This window comes from Diplotaxodon limnothrissa, linkage group LG15, assembly GCF_057381915.1.
Source record: "Diplotaxodon limnothrissa isolate DT_005_m linkage group LG15, D_limnothrissa_male_GT1.1, whole genome shotgun sequence".
In the NCBI taxonomy this organism is placed as follows: domain Eukaryota; kingdom Metazoa; phylum Chordata; class Actinopteri; order Cichliformes; family Cichlidae; genus Diplotaxodon; species Diplotaxodon limnothrissa.
In genome coordinates this window covers 4,849,860-4,872,879 of record NC_140610.1, presented here as the reverse complement: position 1 = coordinate 4,872,879, position 23,020 = coordinate 4,849,860, and the positions used below count along the sequence as shown (strand labels likewise).

Below are 23,020 nucleotides of genomic sequence, written 5' to 3'. Positions count from 1 at the left end.
TTCTGACAACAACTCCTCTGTCTGTGCCGATGACCATGTGTCATAAATATGTGCTATATACACAGTCAGGCAATGTATCAGTATCAGTACGATGCATGCATCACAAATAGGTAAGGAAGCGATCCCTGTGTCTAGATTGAAACGCACTGCAAAGTAATAAGCAGCTCGTGTCAGACTAAGGCTGGGTTAAGACAGGGATATTAAATTATCAAACCAGATCCAGTCTGCAAATTCTGGCCTCCTGCAGTGCGACAGTGGATGTCTTAATTTGTCATAAAAAATGGAAAGATCTGCAAATGTAGTCCGGAGAACACTAAATCATTAAGGTTTTCCATTTTCGGGATGTATATTGCAGGCTGAACTCTACAGGCAGGGCATTTCACAGACGGATATTTGTTTGGTTGTCAAAGGGAGGGAGAGAAAGCATGTAATTTTGCCTGTCAGACACATGGTGAGATGCTGATTACATTTTCGTCTTCAATCCAGACAGAAGAACACTTCCAGAAACCAAGGGGGACAATGAAAGGCTCACAATGTGCCCCTTACAGCGTGCAAAGAGACAGAATGGAAAGCAGAAGTTATGCGAACATGGTTATGTTGAAGTTAGCTGTATGGTAAAATCTACACAAAAGCTTGGATGTGATTAGCTGGGTTGCTCTGTGCTCAGGAGAAGGAACACACTGTGCAGGAGCAAGCTAAACTGCTGATTTAATAAAGAAACAATATGAATAGATGGTCTGGAGCAGAAGCACCTGTAATAATGACCGAGGGCTTAACACGTGCAAAACAATATAAACAAATATGTGAAAGAGCCCGAGCTGACTTCTACCCAGAGTCCACCTTATGGTTTGTTTTTTCTGAAGTTTAGAGTTTCCTCTGACCTCTGCTGCCGCAAATGCATGAAATAAAGCAAATACTCCACAAGTAAATAAAGTTCTCTCCTTTCTTTTGTTGTGTCAGATTTTGTGCCTCATATGAAAACATTTGGGGTATGAAACGTGGGGAATATTTCCCATCACATAACTGTTCACATACAAAATTAGCAGGCTGTGGTATTTTATTATGATACTGGGGAAAACAGCACTTGGCATGACCGGAATTACTACGACCCTGTGCAATGAACTTTCAGTCCTGTTGCCTTTTAAATGATTACTTTGAAGATGGGGACCGTCATTTGCTAACCTTAAAGTGACTTTGGTGCGTGGAGATTAGGGTTGCCAACCGTCCCTTAAAATACGGAATCGTCCCGTATTTCGAAACAAAAGTACACGTCCCGTATTGAGCTAATAAGGGACGCACTTTGTCCCGTAATACAGTGAGAATCAAAAGTAGTCTATAAATGTTTATGGAATTAACGCTTTGTTTGAAAACATAATTCCCAGCCCCTCTCCTGCTTTGTGACCAATGAGCTGACAGCACACTTACGAGTATGACAATTCAGATTACCACTCATCTCATTGGTCGAGGAAAGGTCGCTTACGGAGAAAATACCGGAAGACAACAAATGACCACAACAAGAAGCATGGCCAACAGGGAAACAAACGCAGACACTGCGATGCAAGTCTCGGACGACAGTAAACCTAAAGCTGGGCAGACACTGTGCAATTTTTTTCAGTCACGTTATTCAGCTCCTGCTCAAACTGCACGATTGACTCGCAGTTGGTAGGTCACGATGCAGGTCTCACACTATACCGCCCGATGCTCTGATGCGACCTGAGTGCTCACACTGTGCCTCCATAAAATGAAGGTTATAACAGAAAATCTGTCGCTCTCTCTCTCTGTCTTTCACTCACACAGACACGCACACCACCACCATCAACTTTGCTAAATTGCTAATGAAAAACATGATCAGGCAGCTGTGAATGAGCAGCGATGTAAATCCAACTATTTTCACGGTTGTTGTGGTCGTGATAATTTTGTGATGCCACATCGAAAAGGCTCGGATGAGCTTTCCAAAGTTCTACAAGTTGTGCCTCCATCGCTTGTGTCCAGATCACAGGCTGCACAGCCGTGCTGCTCCATCTTTTACACCAACGTTTACGTGTTTGCGCGCGAGCAGTGTGAGCGGCTGTGGTGAGACCCTCACGAGCGATTGATGATCGGGAGCTGGTCGTGAGGTGTTAATCACTTCTCGTTACCCCACGTATACTACACGATGCACGATGAAGGCCAAAATCGGTCCGATCACTCAAAAAATCGGCTCAAAATGGGCCTAAAACTGCACAGTGTGAGCCCAGCATTAGAGCAGCAATGTTTGTTCCCCTCAGAGAAAGGGAAGAATGGGAAAAGGAAAACACCTGGCTGGAAAAAGTTAATATGGGCATGTGCAGTGAATATCAGCGCTATGTGGCCAGAAGTGTGATAATATAATTTATTTTGTGTAATAAACAACTGCAAGGATAGATAGTCATCTATTTGTTGTAATCAATACATAAAAGTAATACATAGATGAATAATGATGATGAGTTAAGATGCGTAATCATGGGAACAAGCGGGTTTACAAACAGGAGCAGCTGATTAGCATTAGAAAAGCTGAAATAATAGCTCAACTGAAGCCAATTGTACTAAATGCACTAAATGTGCACTGTTACAAGAATGTTTTTCTTTCTATTGTTTTCTATTATTTTAAGTTAAGCAGGACAGAGTTCTTTTAAAGAAAGATTTACTTATATTCTCAAAAGTTAAGCATGACAGGCTTCTGTTTAAGAAGGAGACCTGTTTTATTGTGTTAATGTTGTCATTTTGAGCTAAAAATAAATGGCTAAATGATCATTTGTTTCACATGTGTTCATATCACAAAGAATACACATCTACTTAAATCAAATTCAAGTCAAATGGTTAAAAAAATAATTTCACACACAAAAAAAGAGCTAGAAAATTCACCACACTGGGAAGGGTGAAGACAACTGGGTCGCCCGGCCCTGGCCACGAGGTGTCCCTTATTTATTTTTCAGGGAGTTGGCAACCCTAGTGGAGATGGCCATAGAATGTCAATGAGACAGTTAGCCTGCTATCTGTCTGCTATCAGTTTAAAATTAAAAGGACTCAAGCTGGTTTGTGATAATATAGTAATTAACTGTGAAAAATTCCAACCCCCCAAAATCACAAATCTTTTGCGGTTTCCTGAACATCTGTTGCCTTCTACATACACAGAAATTCACATTAACTCCTTGCATTCAGAGTCAAGCCAGAAACTTCATTAGACTAAAGTTTTCCTAACTGAAACTGTCCTGATAGACACTGGTTTACTTCTGTTTTGGGCCTTTCTGTTTTCTTCCTCTCACAGGTCCAGGTTGGGTCGGGCAGACTGGGGAGGAGATATTATCGGTTCTTCCTTGGCCTTAAAAAGCAGCCCAGGCTTCCAATCTTCATCTGCTTAGCTGAGTGGTAATCAGGCCTCTTCATGAGCTTTTTTGTGTAGAGTAATCTTGTGTGCCAATGTTGTTTTTGCCTCCTCTTCCAGTACGTTTCCCAGTCGGCCCGAAAAGCCGCTGCCATCATAACCTACTCACCTGTTTCGTCAAGCTGGTTCATTCTTGGACAGCTTCCCTTGGAGCTGCCTCGGCTCCATCACCTGCCTGCCCTTCCTCCTGTTACCTGCCTGAAGCAAACCAGTATGCCCGTCCTGGACCCAATAGCCATCTGTTTACAACCGATCCTGAACATTTATTTTCCCACTTTTGGGAAGTGCAATTTCACCCACCAGTTTTCCGCTGGATCTAACTCTCATCTCCTCCCTCTTTCTCTCTCTCTCTCAATGGATCACCTCCTGAGGCTCTGATTGCGCCCTGAAACTCGCCCATCATTGTTGTTCCCTCTGGAGAGTTTCTCAGTGCAGTTTTCCTGTGCTTTTGGTTTTAGCTTTTGTGGAAATAAAATTGTGAGTAGTGCACAGTTCAGCCTCAGCCAAGCTTGCACCTTGACAAAACAGTACTGCATTAAATAATCCGAAAACTAGGTTTTAAGTCAAATATTCGGCCATTTTCACAGATTGAACACAACATCATAGCTGAATAATTCAGTGGCACAGTAAATGCTTTGGTTCACACACACATCCTTTATTCCCATTGCATAAGGCAAATATGCCTGCTATTTGTGTGCACTATGGTTGGTCATTAGTGCTGCGCATTGCTCACTTGACCCAAGGGTACGTAATTTATTTCTGGAGCCACCCATCAAAAAGAGGTTGCCTCTTGTCACACTGACAAGCACCCAATCTAATCAGCCTAAATGATGATGGGGTGGACACGTGCTAATTAGCATCAGCAGTCTGAGAATGGTATGACAAAGGACACTGTGCTTGTCTGGCTTTGTTATTCTACTAACTTCTTGTGCAGGATTTGTGTCAGTAGTTGTAAATGTGCACATTGTACAAACGATTGTGCACTTTTCTCAGTCCGAATTTATTTATTTATTTACTTTTTACAAAAAAAACAATGTATGAATCATCATGAGTAGCTGAAGCCCATGGGCAGGGTGGCATAAATTCATCAGAGGTCAGACAAGCTGCCCACACAGACACCCGCACACACACACACACTGCGACGAGCCAATGAACACAGCAACGTGCTCCAAATCTTAATGACAATCAGACAGAAATTCCAGCGCCGCTCAAAAACAATACGAGGTAACTCGAGCTGGAGTAGAAACAAGGGCTCAAAAGAGGCGTGCAAAGAAACAGCCTTTCCATCTGTAGCCCATTTCAAGCCAGTCTGTTGACAATGATTGCATTTGAGACCGACAATGTTCATCTGAGACGCAGAACTCTCCAGCAGCACAATGAAAGCACTTCTGAAGCTTTTTACTGACGTGTCATCATCAGCATCTCATCTCGCCCTGGCGAGTGTGTTTGTTTGCTGCAGTTTGGATTAATGAATGAATGCTTCTAAGGGAGCTCTTGAGTGAGACCAGAATAAGCAGCGCAAGCTTAAGCACAGAGCATAAAAATATCAAAACAACACAGTGAGCGTTGTGGGAGTTTTATAAGCGGCATGACCTGCAAATGGTAAAATGGTAAATGGCCTGTATTTATATAGCGCTTTACTAGTCCCTAAGGACCCCAAAGCGCTTTACATATCCAGTCATCCACCCATTCACACACACATTCACACACTGGTGATGGCAAGCTACATTGTAGCCACAGCCACCCTGGGGCGCACTGACAGAGGCGAGGCTGCCGGACACTGGCGCCACCGGGCCCTCTGACCACCACCAGTAGGCAACGGGTGAAGTGTCTTGCCCAAGGACACAACGACCGAGACTGTCCAAGCCGGGGCTCGAACCGGCAACCTTCCGATTGCAAGGCTAAAATTGAAAAGTTGACGGTAATATGAAATTCCTTTCACTTGTACTTCTTCCTTATTTTGCCTCCTCGTGCACAACCTTAGACAGAGAGCACTGCCACATCACTATCAGTGGTCATAATGATTTTCTCCGTGTATCTACAGCACTCAGTTACCTCACAGCATAAATGAGGGAGCTTCGTGTATCGCATTTAGCTTCGTGGTAAATGTCTCCAGATGTCTGCATATATTTACATTACAAAAATGCAGTTTATGAGCGTTTCTTTCGAGATGAAGTTAGCGGTTCAGTGAGCCTCACGAAACCTTCATCGTTTTGACAGACGGTGAAAGAAGTGTGAGAGAGAGATGTGAAGGAGTTGAAGGAGAAATGCTCAAGAAGCAAGCCCTGACAAGTGCTGTCCACTTAAAGCAACTGCTGTCTGGTGTTATCTGTGTTTCCCACTGACATCTTCCGCTGACCTCACATCACGTCTCTGCCCCTCTTCTGTTCATCTTTCTTTCTTTTTTTACACATTCTGCAGACTTTGCATTTTTTTAAAAACCCTCCTGCCTTCCTCTTATGACTATCCCATCTCCCTCTTTCTCTCCTTCCATCCTCTCCCCATCTCATCAACTCCTCAGACACTGTGTCTCACTGGTGCTCCCATTACATTGCCCAGGGTGCATCACCACTCCATCTCCCAGTAATGGATTTCCAATGCTTCGACCGTCTTACCTGTCATGTGGTCATGTCTCCTTGCTGGGTAGCATCACTCTGTAAGCTTTTTAGAAATGCATGAATACTCTCCGTGTTATTGTACTCGTTCTATCATCACTCACTCCCCACACAGAGCAGCAAAGCATGACCCCACATCTCGCTTCTCCCGCTGCACAGAATCAAGCTGATGAAGCGTCTCATCACAAGACTGACTGGATTCAAAAGCTATTTGAATCTGAGCTATAACGCAGGGATGTATTGTAAAGCAGCAGAGAAGGCGCATCATTGTTTTAATCATCACTTGTTAGGTGGGAAATGAAGTGCAAGAACTTAATATGGCTTTTTTTAACTGCACAACCATGTGCCAAATTCTGTGATAGTTGTGTGCCAGACTTTTAAAAAATGAATTTACAAATTCTTTGCTTATATTCAACGGCTTTCTCATTAGTTGCGAAATAGTCCATTTGGATACCAAATTAGGAAACCATCTATGCAATGTTACTGAATTCAAATCACGTTCGTCAGTCTTGTCAGTGTCATCTGATCTTCACTTCCTTACCTTCATCTTCAAATCACTGTCAAAAACTAAATGTGTTCAGACTGTGAACGCATTCGATCAGTTACACACAGACACATATATATACACACATAAATTAACAGTCACCTGAATGTGAGATCGGAAGTTTAAACAAGATAATTACAGTAATTACACCTCTGGCACTAAAGTACTGCCATATCTGCACATGCACGATTGCTCTATTGTTAAATATCAATCATTAGAAGAACCAGAACAAAGTTCAGCCCAATCCATAATAGAGTTTCTGTTAGATGGATGGAGACAGAGTGTGAATCATAGTCAGGTTCCCGCCCACACATGGCTTTCATTTCAGTGCAAAAATAAACTCTTCCAAAGCATATCATCAGCCAAGAAAGCACATTGGTCATTGTATTGCTGGAGTTTCCTTCACAGACAGTATAAGACACTGTGAATGTGCGAATTAGAGGCTTACCTTTGGCGTTTTCGCGCACTTTCCGTTTCTGGCATCTTTTATGTATGCTATATCCAGAAGGTCTGTATCCTGTAACCAAGAAGAAGCACAGCTAAATCATCATAAATGTCAACCAATTTCAAATTTAAAGGCTTTAAAGGCTGTTTAGGACACATTTTATGCCCGTGGAAGCTACTTTGATTCAAGGTGATGGCACACATTTCAGAGACGCTTTCCATTTTACAACCTGCCAGGACACACATTAACCTCAATATGGGATGTCACCTGGGAGTCATTCAGTGTAGACAGATGCTGCCCTGATGACACTCTGCTCCACAAAAGTGTCTAATTAAAACAAAAGTGAAATGTTCCCATATTGACTGATGACCTGACTAAATGAGTACTAGCTCTTTACAAACATACATAAACACTCCAAATTGCTTTTGGAGTGTTTCCTCATAAAATCTGACACAGGATTATCCAGAAATCCAAAAAGAGTTTTTATTTATTCATTTTTTACAACAGAAAATGTCATCATATGCATCATATTACTAAAAGATCTGCTGTCAAAGGGGGAAAAAAGGAGATAAGATGAAAAACTTCACACGTACACAACGTTCTGCTGCTGCATGGTGTTATGCCAGGGTCGGCAACCTGCGGCTCCGGAGCCGCATGTGGCTCTTTAGTCCTTATAGTGCGGCTCCGCGTGGTTTGGGAAAATAAATTAGAAGTATTTAGCTGAAGTGTATTTTATTTATGTTAGTTCTTTTTTAACTTGTAGTTCTAAATTGGAAGATTATTGTGATATTGAAATATAAAAATAAAATTATATTCTATTATTTTTTCATCGCTCAAAATAAGCGTCACACTCGCGGAAGCCGGTGTACCCACCGAAACGCCGTGCATTTATCGAGACTTTCAACCCCAGGTAGGCCAATTATGGATCTTTGGATCCACATTATGTCAGCAGCTGTTCTCCACCGTGAACTATGTTAAAGACAAACACCGCTCACGCCTCACAGATGAAAGCTTACAGTCCTGCGTAAAGATAAAAGTGACTTCGTACAGCCCCGACTTGCAGACGCTGTGCGCAGAGGTTCAGGAGCAGAAGTCCCATTGTAAACATATCACGGCAGACCCGACGATGTTTGCATGAACATGCTTTTCAGCATCTCTATGTTGACCACTTTTCACACACGGTTTCTGTATGCATACAGCCGGCTGTAGCTTTTCAGCTCACAGCCCGACACACACCAACAACAACACAACAGCCGAGACGTAAGGCAGCGAGGCGTGATTGCGGGTGCCGCTCAGGTGCGTCCGCCTCCCCTGCAGCGGCGCTGCAGACCACGCCCCGCAGCACGCATTAACCAGGTAAAATACATATTTAGGCAGAATTTTGCAAATATCTATTTTTCATCTTTTAGCAGCATAGTGCTTTTTTTCCAATTACTTTTTAAAAGTCAGGTCAAGGCTCCAACAGCCCAAAGGCGATATAAGGGTGGCAGCTCACAACGGTTTTTGTTTGCTACATGGATCATTTTAGTTCAGCTGGGTGTCTTTCCTTTTGTTATATTTCTTTAAGAGTTCAAAATGTGTTAATTACACATGGATTGTAGCACTTCATGGATTTCATAAGCAGCACAGCTTAGTTGTTCACACAAAGCACAAAGGTAAAAAAACAATATATACAGTGTTATCTTCATTTTAGATGTCAAACAGTATTTGCGGCTCCCAGTGTTTTCTTTTGCGTGGAACCAAATGGCTCTTTGGGTCTTAAAGGTTGCTGACCCCTGTGTTATGCAACAGCTAAGCATGTCTAAGCTGCATGAATGGCATTCAGCAGGCAAAGAAACACAATAGTAGTACCCTGACGAATCAGCCCTGAATATCACCACAGCTGTTATTCTATCACTGTCAGTGTTAATCCAAACAAAACCTGAACCTGATTCATTATTAATCCAGCAGCGTCTCAACCCATGTCAGAGCTCCTTGTTTCATCATATTTCAACATTTCACATCAAACTGCTTTAATCCAGAGGCAAAGCAGGACCGGATTTAAGGCAGGGGTGCAGAAAATGTAAATTTCTTTTAAATTTTTTTACTAAAACTGAAACCGGGTGATTCTGAAAAAATCCTGTTGATGAGCTCTCCGTCCAGCTAGCAAGCCAACCATAGCAAAGGCATCTGATTGCAGTATGGACACACACCCACATACAGCATGCATCTATCAACCTGTGTGCATCCATGCAACCATCGCTCCTTCAACAAGCTCTGTTTCATGCTTATTTGCAAAGCTTTAGCCCCTTAATCAGCCTGTAATGCATTTAGCAATGAGCAGACACAAGATGCAATAGCACAGAAGGCCCTTGGTGCCTTCCCTTAGTCACCACATCCCTTATCCCTGCATTTCGTTCCCTTGTACCTGTGACATGTGCAATGACAATAAAGTTGAATTCTATTCTATCAGTCTGGATTATCACACCCTCAATCTCTCTGAGAGAGAGCCAGGACATGAGGTGGAAAATTAACCAGAGTGAACTGTGTGTCCACTCAGCATTATCTGGGGAGACAAAAGGCAATGGGGGCTTGACTCGATCTCCAGCCACAACACTGATATCTGACAATCTCAGATACTCAAAGCTTGGTGGAAAATTGCACCTGGCCAGTGCTCCTTGCAAAACACATACCCACCTTAAGTCCCACCATGAGTATTTTGCATTTAAATATACTTGTTGCTATATGGAGATCGCGGATTATTTTGTTTAAAGGCATATTTCACTCAGGCAAAGCTGAGTAAGATAGCAATTAGATTAGCACTGCAAATTGTTAGCAGGCTAAATATTTAAATTTAAAAATATTGCCACAGCAGAAATTAAAGTACTCTGTTTTACTGCAGTCCACCAGGACAAGTTATTCCTTTTCTGCAGTTCACATAGCATCAATTAGGCAGTCTTTGCTTGCACAGAGAGAGCCTCTGAGTCAAAGGTTAACGCCTACATTGGGTCTGGAAATGCCTGCCTTTGAAGTCTCTTTAGAGCGCTGGCGCTCCACATGGGGGCCTGGTGGAACAGTGGGCTTCAGGAAGTAGCTTGCTGATTCTCGCGGGGTACTTTTTGGTGCCCCTCTGGCTCCGCACAGTTAGCAGAGATCTAAGGTGGATAAGCGGCAAAGTGTTAACCTACAGTACAGAGACGACTCATTAAAAATAAACTGCCTGTACGGGCGACGAGCTGCTCGCGAAGACGAAACGTGTGTACATCTAAAAGCTTCAGTGGGCAGAGGCTCAGTCATTGCTCAGATGTAAATAAAATCTGATGCCAGTGACAGTTTATTAATAATGAGCTGGATTTATAACTGCAGATGCGGCACAGTTAGTTAATTAAAGCACTTTATTTCAGTTGAGCAGTCCAGCTATTAGTTCTCCTGTTTAATGTCTCTCATTTATTTTCTGACATATGTTCTTTATCTGTTCTTTTCTGTCATGTCTTAATTTATCACTCTCTGTCTCTCACTCTGTCTTTCCCTCTATTCTTTGCCTCGCTCCCCAACCTCACCGCTTTTTTGCGAGTATCACAGCAGCGAGCACGGATCCAAAGCCTATTAAAATCCACGGCACGTCCAGGAACCAAGCAGGGCCAGCGGGAAAGAAACTACAGAAATTAATGAACATGCTTAACCTGCACTGGCCCCGAGCCCTGTTTTCTGTGCCTGTTTGTCTGTCTCTGCTGTGGAGCTACTGTTTACAACACGCTGCCTTACTTTTAAAATTAAGAAGTGAGCGCTAATGGTGTTTTTTGTTGTTTTGTTTTTTCAAATATGAAACTTTGTAGGAAATTCAAAATTCAGCTGGTGCTCATTTTGTTGTCAAATGCTGCCGGCGCTTTGTATATGTAATATATACGCCATGTTTTCATGGGAAGACTTTTCACATGCGTGTGGAATGTGATACAATTGACTCAAGGCAAGACCGGGAAGAAAAGTCTGCTACAAAGTGCTTTGAATAAAACAGTCTTTTTTTTGAATATCTACAAAGGGGCTGGCAGCGTCAGAACATGGTGGGTGGTTGTATAACAAAGTAACAAAGACTTCTGTTGCCCTTTGAAGCAACGCGTTTCCCCAGCTCGACTGGTACAAGCAAATGGAGGGATGTGCTGATGAGAAGAAAAAAAAGGAAGAAAGGTTAAGGAAACATGGGATAGAAGGCAGACACTGAGACAAGGATAAGTGGAAGTGGGGAGACTGACAGCCACAGCTCATTTACCAACAGCATGCTTGATAGCCTCCAGGGTTCAAAATGGATGCGCACTCCACAGGGCTCAGGGCCTCTGCTGAGCAACGGAGACAAGGAGCAAAAGGAGTGAGGGCAGGAGGGAGTGACAGATGAATACACTCAGATCAAATTAAGGAGCTGGACTGTTCTGTACCAGGACTAGTCAGTGTGGGAAAAGCATACAAGACAGTCACACTTGCTGCTGTTCTGAATCCCATATTTTATCTGCTTTATAATAACAGCAATACATGTAAAACTGTTCACTTCTATCTATTTAAAAATTAAGCAAATCAAAAAGAGCTAAAAGAGACCATCAGTCTACTAACAAGCACTTGATGGTTAATTTCATCTTGTCATGTTTTGTCTATTTCGCTGCATGTGCATGTCTTGAAACAAGCTGCCACCCAGTCAGATTCGGTTTGTTTCGTGAACTGCTGATTTGCTCAGTCTAAGTGAAATAAGGTCACACAGGCTGTATAACAAGTCAGGGCAGTCCCTAACCCATTGATGCCATCTCTTGGACTGAAATAAGCTCTTGCAAACGCAATACCAAGGCTGCGTCTGGACATGTCAATAAAATACACATGCACATACAAGAATGTGCAAGAAAAACATAATGAATTTTAACACTGTGCAGAGCTATAGAGCCCTTGCATAACCAATTACACTGTTGCAATCGCTATACAGTGTTGTCTGAGTGTTTGATGGCCCACTGACTCGAGGTCAAAGGATTCTCGGCACAGATGTGAAAAACAGAGCTATTACCCAAAAGGAACAAAACACACTAAAGCTCTGCAGGTGCTGAGCCTGTCCCTGTAAGTGGCCCTCCAGTGACTCTCGGCTGGCAGGAAACACATACTGTTACGAGGGAAAATGGTTTGTGGAGAGCTCAGCTTGAACTTGGTTGAGAGTGGCATCCACTTTGCCGCTCTACTCTTGGGTTCCTATAGTGCAGTTCTAACAACCCAACAGTGATAAAGTCACAAACCTCCTCACCTGAAGTGGCTGACTAGAGAGACGGAGAGAGAAAGAGAAAGCTACAAGCAAGCAGACCGAAGAGCTGAGGGCTTGAAAGTCCTTTTTTTGGTAGGTTTTGCATGAAAATTTGCATTCAGGCATAACGGAAAACGGAACTAGCTTTCAGCGCTCTAAGAAGGCTTAGTATTTACAACTCACGGGATAATTGAAATCATTCCATGGATTAAATGATTTGTTAGGCAGTATAAAGAAAAGAGGGACAGCAAATGCAGGAGAGACATCAGGTATGGCATGAGGCAAAGGCCTTGAGCAGAACTGCACTCTGCATGAGGGCATATTTAAACTGAGCAACTAATTCACTCTGGTTTTCATCTGTCTAACATGTCCCCTCCCTCGAGAAGCCTGGCCCTCACTCTATTCATCTGCAATTAAAAGATAAATACCCAAATAAATAAATAAATCCTGGAAATATAAATCTATGGTCTGCCAACTACTTTCTATTTAGAATTTTTAAGTTAAATAAACCTAAACCCACCACTGATGTTCATTCTTCCTCAAGCTCTCAGTGCCCACAAAGGTAAAAATCTGTATAAATGTGAAAAAAACTTAAGTCTGCACTGTAGATCTGAACAAACTGGTTTTAAATATGCATGAGTTCAGGAAGGTCATAAATCCAGTTTTTATGTGGAATTAAATGGACTCGTCCAGTGCCTGCACATAGAACTGTTTCTCTAACCTCTAGCACGGCACAAATCTGCATTTTCCAAAGGGCACAGTCCTCTATCTCAGAGAACAGACGTATGTGGGGTGCTGGTCCTGAGATTTCATGCAGGCATTTCTACTAGCAGAAATGGCAACCTGTCAGAAGAACGGCTAGGGAAAAAAATGAGACTGACACACTCCCATGAAGTCTAAAGCATTTTATTGGAGTGGCATTTAATGTTCTTTTATTATAAAAGTCACTTTTTGTTGTATTTTTTTTTTATCTTTCCACTGTTCTTGCAACAAATTAAATCATGCCTGTTCAAACACCTGCTTTCTAGATTTGATATCAAATGATAAGTTGAAAAAGAATATGAGAACCCATCACTCTGGGGACAACAGATCGTATTTTGGGGCTTCTAGTGTGTGTAAATGACAGCTATCTGTAAAAAGCTTCTATCCACCCATCCACTGATCATTGTTTAAAGAGCGCATGTTAATATAAGCAAATATTAATGAGAAAATAGCAGAGGGCACTTTTTTTGTTTTTGGTCTGAATGGATTGTTTACTTACATCCATCCAAAGAGCGCTTAAATGTGATTGGTCAACGGTACTCAAATTACAAGCAAAAGACATATTACTGTTCCGACACATACAGAATCTAAGGCCTGTTCATTCAGCCTGTGCATGTTTTTATGTCTTGAAATGATTGCTTTCCCTTTACAAGACAAAAGACACTTCAGAGGTGACATGAAATGAGAACAAAGAGATGAGGACAGAACATGCAAAAATGGGGGGACTGTGATTCCAGCATCATCAATTCTTACCCAGTGGGAAACACACACACACACACACACACACACACACACACACACACACACACACACACACACACACACACACACACACACACACACAGTCTACAGTCCTTTTGTATTCCTTTTTTCTAAAAGGAAATTGATGGCTGAACAGGCATAGAGAATTTTGTTCACACTCACCAGCATCTAGCCACCCACTGTAGGTTCTGATTAAGCCATTCTTGCTTATGTATTTAATTATTTTCCTTTGTCTGATTTCTGTATTGAAGTAATGCTCTGGAGCTAGAACGCGTTCGGTTTTATTAATTTCCTACTTTTTTCGACTTCTATTTCTCATCTTGTCACATTGTATTTGAAATTTTGTCAAAAAAAGCACTTAAAAAAATCTTACATACAAACCAAACAGGACAGCAACTCGGAAAAGACATATCCAGAAGTGAATGTAGTGAGCATAATGTGCGTCTATACACACACAGCCACACACACATATCTAAAAATACATAAATAAAAGAGGGGGGGGGGGGGGGGGAGAGATGTAACCAAGCATATCTAATGAGAAGTTTAACAAATGTTGGTAGAGCAGGTTATTATTTTGACTTCTTAAGTTCTGAAACACTCCCAGACCCCATCGGAGAGAGCCAGTCCAAAACATGGCAATCACCAAAAACAGTAGCCCCCAGACCCTGAGGAGAGAGCCTGTTTATCAGACCATTGGTTAATTCATTTTTATTTTTATTTGCATGTTTATTTATTCATTTATTAAGCATATTTATAACACTGACCTGCCAAAAGTGCCTATCCTACCTATCCGCCTCTAACAGACTTATTAGCTTGGTCTGGGTTCTAATCAAGGTCTGCCAATTTAATAGGGCAGAGAGACAAGGATTAAAAGAAAAAAGCCAAAACAACAACAACAACAAAAAACAACTTAATATTGCTCTCAGAACACCCCTGACCTCAGTCAAGCACTTTTGGACCCAGATCACTGAACAGTTTTCTTACTTGCTGGGCTGTCACATCCCAGTATCTCCATAACTGTGTATCCTAGATCAGCAGTCCCCAACCCCCGGGCCACAGACCGGTACCGGTCCATGAGTCGTTTGGTACCGGGCCGTGAGAGTTGAGGCTCAGGTGTCAAATTTATGGTTTTCGGGGTTTTATTGGTTTTTAGCGTTATTTTTTAATCATTTTTATTGTTAATCCGGTTACCCTAAACCGATCCGTCACGCAAAAAAGGTTGGGGACCGCTGTCCTAGATGACTTGTCATCTTTTCATCTACATGTTCCCAATGCCAGCGTTCTCCTTACAGCCCTAACTATGGTCAAAAGGTCATATTTTTAAACTGGAAATAAAAAATAGGATAAACATTGTCCAATGCAATGTGCGTATAATATTCCAAGCCCTCAACTAATCTACATATTATCATTATGATTATTATGGGGAATAGAATATCTTTGTACATGTACAGCGACAATGTGTATGTAAGTGTATATATGTTGCCTTATATATGAGGATATATGTATTTATATAGGTATGTGTGTATATCACTAAAAAAGCACTTTTTTGATTCCTAAAGCTCTTTTAAAAAAATGTAGGTAGACTTTGGAAAAAAGCAGGCCACATATTGTGGACAATGTGGAAACAAGCTGAAAAGATTGAATGTGGGATGCTCAAGTTGAAATTCAATTATACAATTATGGTCAAGTGAAAAATAGAATTTTAAATATCATTTCTAGCAGGGTGATAAAGTACAAGTAGAACCTGTTCATAGTTTTTGGTCAGATAGATGGAAAGAGGAGACAGGGATTAGAGGTCAGATGGAACGATGGGGAAAAAAAATAAATGCTTGGGAGAAAAGAGCGAGGGAGGAGCGGCTATGTGGGCAACAACAGAGCTGTATGGCTGCGGCTGATAGTGGCTATCAGCAGCCGACACGCTCCACAAAACAACCATTGCAGAGATAAAGGCAGCAGGAGGTTGTGCTATAGATCAGCGCACATATTCAACCTCACACGTGTCAAATGATGCGCACAAACGTAACACTCTAGCCATTAACACTTAAGCTTGTACATACTGTATGCATGCACCAGCTCTAGTTTATCTCTGTCATCAATCTGCAGCATCTGCAGCGTTCAGTCATTGCGAACACTCGGTGTATTAATGTGAACAGCTCTTCGGCTCATACTGGTCACCAATTTCCTGGGAGCGTGCTCAGCCAACCAAATTCTGGGCACACATACGCAGACGGATGGAGTGCAGCGAGGGGTACTGGAGGGAGTTAAGTCCTCTCAGACAGATGCAGAACAGACTAGCATAACAAAGAAAGCAAAGCCGCTTCTCTCATCTGTCCATCACACCCTGTTGTTCTCTTATCTTAGTTATCATTCCAGCTGGATTTTTGCTGCAGCCCCCACCACCCCCCGATTCCCTTTCTTAGTCTGTCTTCTCTTGTCCAGCTCTGCGGCTGTCTTGGACAAGTGCCTTTCCTTTCACTCACCTCACCTGGAAATCTGCCTCACTGGCTCTTCCCTCCTCCCCCCCTTGCCTCCCTTTTGTGTGCTTGGATCTTAACAGCAGTTGTCATGTCTATGGATGACTGTTCACATCTTGTCATGTCTGAAACCCCACTGACACACACATGCTAACACACCACCCACCTCTCTCATCCTCCTTATTTTTCTATCCTTACCCCTCCGTGCCATTTAATTCTTCTCTTTTATGTGTCTGGCATCCTCCAGGCAAACTCTGGATGGCTCTTATCTGTTGCAGTTGAACATCTGAGATCCACCCCAGAGCAGAGAGCGCCGGGATGCATAAATGCACACACACACATACAGTGCACGCACACAGAGACACAGACAAATACATCAAATCCCCAGAAAGGATCAATTAAGGTAATTAAAGTGCAGATAAGGCACAAACAGAGACACTGAAGTATACATGCACATGCAGACTAAGTCAGACACACACTACATTACACTTGTACAACTACAAAATGCTTGTCAATGTCTCAGCTTTCTTTCTGTTCAGTTCAATATAAAGTCTCCTCTGGACATCTGTGCATTAAAACCTCACATCCTTCTTCTGTCTGAATATTCAGTCCACTACGTGTCTGCAGGTTATAACGCTAACACAAATGAAATTCTGGCATTCTGAAAATGAGTAAAAGGTACATTCAACCTCGAGTCTATGGACTGAGACTGTGTCTGTGTGTGCTTGTGCAGGGTTTCTTCAGTGAAGTTCTTTGAGAATCAACGCTGCTGGCACACAGAACACAGTTCTGGCCTTCATCTTTCACATCAACTCATTTGGACACCTCTTAAGTGCAAACCATAACCCCTTTGAAGTCAGGACAAAGCAGGCGGGTAAGAGAAATGCATTTCTCACTTTCTTTCTGCAGGCGAACCTTTCTGTCTTTGCCTCTGCTTCTTCAAGATCCTTTCTTGAGCAATCTGCAGTTATCTTTTCTTTCCTGCCACACCTGCTTTTTGGTCAAACTTGAGCACAAAAACTACAAGTAAATGCTAACTACTAAAAGAGCCACTGGGTTTTCATGGAGAACTATAAAGTTTCCTTAATATGATTTACTCTTAGACCCATGAACCTGATTTTAGTTTAGTTAGTTTTGCATGTTAGCATGCTAACATGGTTGAGACTGATGGGAATGCTGGAGTTCTGCCTCTATTTTTCACAAACCAAAATCCTGGGCAAACTGAAATATTAGCTAGATTGTGGAATCGCTCAGCTTAACCCTTTAAGACCTACCATAGAACCAAGTCCGCCAGAGCTTATATTATATTTTTACATGCTGTGGAGCCATTTTTGGGAGCATTTCAAGTTGCTATACATCAATACAACCATTATAGCCCAGATTTTAATAATATGTATTCATTAAGTGCATAGTAATTACATAAATTGCAAAAAAGTGCAATAAACTACAAAAAAATTGAAAATCGTTTTTGATTTTTTAACATATATTTGTAGTTAGAGAAATTTAAGAGTCTTATCCCTCAAAACTGTAAATACAAAAAAGTTGCACAAAATAGTTTCCCACCACAGGAAATTTATTTTGAGTGTCTTCATAGTTTTATTTTTGAAATACACCAATTTTTATACACTGCAGGAAAAATGAAAATAAATATTATACTGCAAATTTGCAAAAAAGCAGCATATGCATCAAAATAAACTATTTCCAGCAGTGCAATATGAGTCCTAAGAATCCCAGAAACGACACAGAAAGTCATAAAGTCAAAGATAACTTTTAAAAAGAGCAGTATAGGCCCTGAGGCCCTGATCGCAAAAAAGACTACATTTCCGCGAAAATGACGTCACTTCCGGTTTCGGGCAGGTAATGGCGGAAATGCAAAAGTTCGCGCTGACGTCTATTCCAACGTAGGAAGTGTTTTGAACAGCTGATCAGATCGGTAAAGCGTGTTTCTGGAATATTATGTTTTTGTTCCTGCAAGCGCTTTTTATGCAGTTTTTGCAAAGCTTTATGTGGAAGGAAACCGTGACCTAGGACAAGCTGATGGCATCAGATGTAAGTACAACTCCTCCGGTTTCATATGCAAAAAATTTTTTTGCGCTAGCTTACGTGGTTGCAGTGCTACTGGGATTTAAAAATAGTTACGCATAACAGAGCGTTCCCGCTCCGATCGGCTCTAAAGGGTTAATAAGATTGATCGTCTGGGGGCCACAAAGGTCTTTACCAATCCATCACACAGCTATCAATAACTGTCAAGTAGAAAATTGTGCAATCTCAGCATGGTGATGGTATAGGAGTTGAAGCATTACCAAAGTCAGGAGGCTTCCTGTTTAAGGCCATTATTAAGTGTACAGTAGCCTATTTAACTTCAGTCCATCCATACAGACCTCGGCAGTGTACAGCCCCTGGGGCACATCCGGATCCTACGTTGTCCCAGTGGGAGGTCAATGGGAAATGTATAATAATGTCAATAATGTGAAATAACAATATAACAATAACAATATAACTTTGTTGCTTTTATTTTTAAATCCACTGCTATTTTTTTTTATTTATGTGCATAAAAACTGTAAATATTGTTTGGAATTGAATTTTTAACAGAACACGGACTTCAAAGTATTTATTTAGTGAAGTCAATGTAATGTAGTCTGCGGGATAACGAAAGAGGAGCTGACAGCAATGAGCTCAGTCAAATGACACAGAGTGGAGTCACAGCAAGCTTGGATAAGCTGGGGCTAAAATGGAAACAAAACAGGACTATTGATTGAATACGGAAAAATATTGGTGTTTCTACTACTCCCATTTCACATTTTCATTGTCTAATTGTAACATCCACTCTTGCCAAAAGCAGCTTATAAAGAAATACAATACTGAGCAAAATTAAGTTTAGCTTACTGGTGTGGTCTTGAAAAACAGCCCCAGTTTCTTAATTGCTCATCTCTGATCCAACATGACATTTCAGTCTGGACCAAACGGACTGTCCAACAGACAGAGAGGCGTTGCCTTCCTTTGAGTCTCTCGCCTGTGAAAATCTAAACTGTTCTTTTTGGTGGGAAAACTATTAATTACCAACAGAAACATGTACCAAATTCTTGATATATATTTTCAAATATTAAAATATATTATATTGTTGTTCATGCAAGGTGGTCTGTGATTGGCTGCTACAGCCACAAGGCTTAGTGGAAGGTAAACTGGCGTACAGTAGGAACCTGTGTCCCAAATCCTAACCTGCTCCTGGTTAGGATTTGGGACACAGACTCCCTCTCTACTTTAAGATTAGGCTTAAAACTTGATAAAACCTTTATTTAGGGCTGGATCATGTGACTCTGAAATATTCCCATGTTATGCTGCAAGAAGCTCAGGCCACTAAGGAATTTCTGAGAGTTCACTTAACATTACTTCTCCACTTTTCATTCTCCATAAGCCACTACCGCATGTCCTCAACTGTTGTCTTTTCTTTCCTGTAGTGTGTTTTTTCCCTCATTCTTTCTGTGCTCTCTTTGTTTTCTCTTATCTTCTCCTCCATTCCTAACCAGTCTACCAACAGTACATGGCTGCCCCCTCCTGAGCCTGGTTCTGCTGGAGAGTTCTTCCTGTTAAAAGGCAGTTCTTCCTTCCCACTGTCACCAAGTGCTTGCTCATAGGGGACCATCTGATTTAGGGCTGAACGATATATCGCATTTGCGATAATATCGCGACATGATCAAGTGCAATTTTCTAACCGCAAAGGCTGCGATTATACTCTGGACATGTCCAAATTCATGGGCTGCATCCTCCTGAGGCCGCATTTGTAGACCGATTACGTCACAGCGACGTGCCGAAGGCTGTCCAAATTACTACCATATCCCAGAATTCATAGCGCGGCCCAGCCAAACTCCAGTTTCCAGCAATGGCGGCCGCTACTAAGTTTTAAAATTACTCATACTAATCTTTCTGGGTCACAAAATAAACTTTTAACATATTTTCAGGCGAGAAAGTAGTTGTGTAAACATCAAATATCTGCTCGGTTTATCAAGATATCCCATATTTGCAAAAGTGCTTCGACGTTTTCAGAGGCGTCTGCTACCCACCAGCTCGACAGCTAGCCGGGAGCTCGAGGGTTACTGATGCGGCCGAGAACGGCACAACTCCCGGCACATCATTTTCAGATCACCGCGGAGTTTCGCTGCTCGGGTTAAACGTAATATATAAGTCACTTAGACAACCTAAAAATGTTATTGTTGGGCTTTTTTCAGTGTTTTGTTTGTTCGTGAGTAAATCGGTTTGGCTGAGATTAAAGTTATTAGATTAGATAAAATAAAACTTTATTAATCCCCCGGGTGGGTTCCTCCTTGGTTTTCACACAGCTGACTAAACGTCAAACAGAAAACTTATTAAACAGAAGTATGAGACAGTCGAGAATTTACACCAGTGTCTGGTTATATTTTAGATAGCAAGAAGCAGACGGCCGAGTTTATTAAACTCCACCGAGACAGCGGTGACGCTAATCAGAACTAGACCGTCCAATTTCACGCCTTTAAATTTTAAAGGCGTGTTTGTGTGTGTGTTTATACAATTGCTATTATGTTTGCACTTTATGTGTAATGTTACTGACTGCAGAGATCAGTAAGATGTGTGTATTTTTTATTTATTAGTTTTATTTATTTAATATTATTTTTTAATTGAATGACTGTAGTAGTTCACAGATGTCGAAAAACTGAGTGTGGTAAAGCCACTGATTTTTTTTATGTATATTTCTGCAATCTGCACATTGTACTGACTTTCATTTTAATGTTTACACCAGGGTTCCTTGTCAGCACTTTATGCTCAGATGTTTGTAAGCTAAAAATAAACTATTGTGTATGTTCAAATATACTGTTGTGATTGAAGAAGTTAAATAAAAATGTCAGTCATCAATTCATGCATCACCTCATGTCATCATAACAGAGGTCTGTCTTCCAGGAAAGAACAGTTTAAAATTAATGTAATATAGTATTGGCCATACTATATGATGTATTGCTTGTCTTTGTTTAATAATACAGAAGACAAAGACCTTAAAAAATAATCGCATATCGCATCGCAATCGCAATATTGGGGCAAAAAATCGCAATTAGATTATTTTCCATAATCGTTCAGCCCTAAATTCTGATTGTTGGGGTTTTCTGTCTAATACTGAACTTTACATTAAAATATAAACCAACTTGACGTGACTGTTGCTGTGAATTGTTGCTACATCAATAAAAATGAATTAAAATGAACTGCACTGAACAAAACAAGTCGCACCTGTGTCATGATACAGGCTTTCCTGTGCCTTTACGTGATAACTTTCACGACAACCTTTCTTTAACTTCTAAACTTTCTTTCATCTCTCAGAATGAATGATTCCTGTTTAACTCAAATATCAATAGTGACATCGTCTTCAGTTTAACTGTGTCTTAATAACAAAGACAGTATTTCTAATGTACAAAACATTTTAATCAGCCAACAAATTAGTCTACCCTGTCAGCCCTGCCTGTGCATCAGGCCCTATTGTCAGCCCACTGCTAAGTGCCGTTTTATCCCCTTTCCTGTCAGAGGAACCACAGGCAATTATGTGTGTTTGTCAACAGGTCCTTATACTGTTGGATACAAATAACAGAGCAAAGCCACAGACGCAAACAGATAATCATCAGTGGAACACAATGAGGCTGGAAAGAGGAGAAAATCTGCCCGAAAGGGTTTACCGCCACCCTGACTTCAGCTGTCTGCTAATGTACTGCTGAAAACTAATTCTCCCAGTCCCTCTCCTCTCCTCTTCTAATGAGCCAGGTGTTGTTTCTCTCCCTTCTGCCATGTCACTCTCTCGAGGAAGCCCTTCAGAGAGGAGCTGGTATTTTAAGTATGAAAGACTGCTGCGCTTCTTTTCTTAACCCAGAGCATCTAGAAGCTGTTTAAATTTGATACCTTCATATCATTCCGCCAAATTGAATTGACTTTAGTGGGGAAAGAAAAGCGAGTGACCCACATTTGTGACACACTTAGTTACTCGAGCGGAAATGGAACAGCGCAAGCAAAAGGGGGGGAGTCCGTGAAAATTTTAGGGATGGACAACGAAGTGAGTGTTTGACAGAAAACATTCAAAATTCTCTCTATTTAACAGTCAAGAAAAACCGAGGTGACAGTTCACATCTGCACCGGAACCAATAAATAACAGTGTGATAGTGGATAAAATGCACCAATAGGAACTACGCAAGTCGCAGCGGGTTACGGATGGGTTTAATGTGGTCTCTTGAGGTACATATTGTTCTTTTGTACTTTATTTGGCTTTGACAAGCTTATTTTTCTCCGAACTTTTATTCTGTTTGGAAATTTGTCTACGTAGAGATGTTAATAATGTGCAATAAAGGCCAAAATTAGTCCCTCAGTGTGCTAGTAATAAGCTTTCTGGCATGAACATTTGGAAATGAAGAGACAGAAGCTAGATAATTGCTACAAAGTACAAAGGAATTCAAATGAAAAACAGCAGGGTAGCATGAAAACCCAGAACCCCCTAGCTGGTGTGAATTAGAGGTCTCTTAAACATTACAAGCTCATCTAATGCAATGAATGCAATTAGTTTCAATCAATAATACAAAGAAAAATCTATTTAAGGGGTGCAGATCTAAAGATTTGAGGCTTCGGAGAGTAAACGCAAGACATGCAGCCCTTCCTCAACATGGCTTGTAAATGATTACCGAGGCCATCTGACAAACTCTTCGCTGTCTGTGATTATCTGTACTTACCATGCCAGCGAACACTCTACATCTGTATCTTAGAAA

The 23,020-nt window shown here is 41.4% G+C and overlaps 1 protein-coding gene across 2 annotated transcripts in view; it reads right to left on the bottom strand.

Moving 5' to 3' along the window:
- The window catches only part of plcb1l (phospholipase C beta 1-like), a 128,972-nt gene that overhangs the window by 82,978 nt on the left and 22,974 nt on the right, over window positions 1-23,020 (bottom strand). For both annotated transcript variants that reach the window (XM_085373228.1, XM_085373229.1), the window contains exon 3: window positions 7,011-7,079. In XM_085373228.1, coding sequence (XP_085229354.1) covers window positions 7,011-7,079 — 69 coding nt within the window. The remainder of the gene's footprint in view (window positions 1-7,010; window positions 7,080-23,020) is intronic.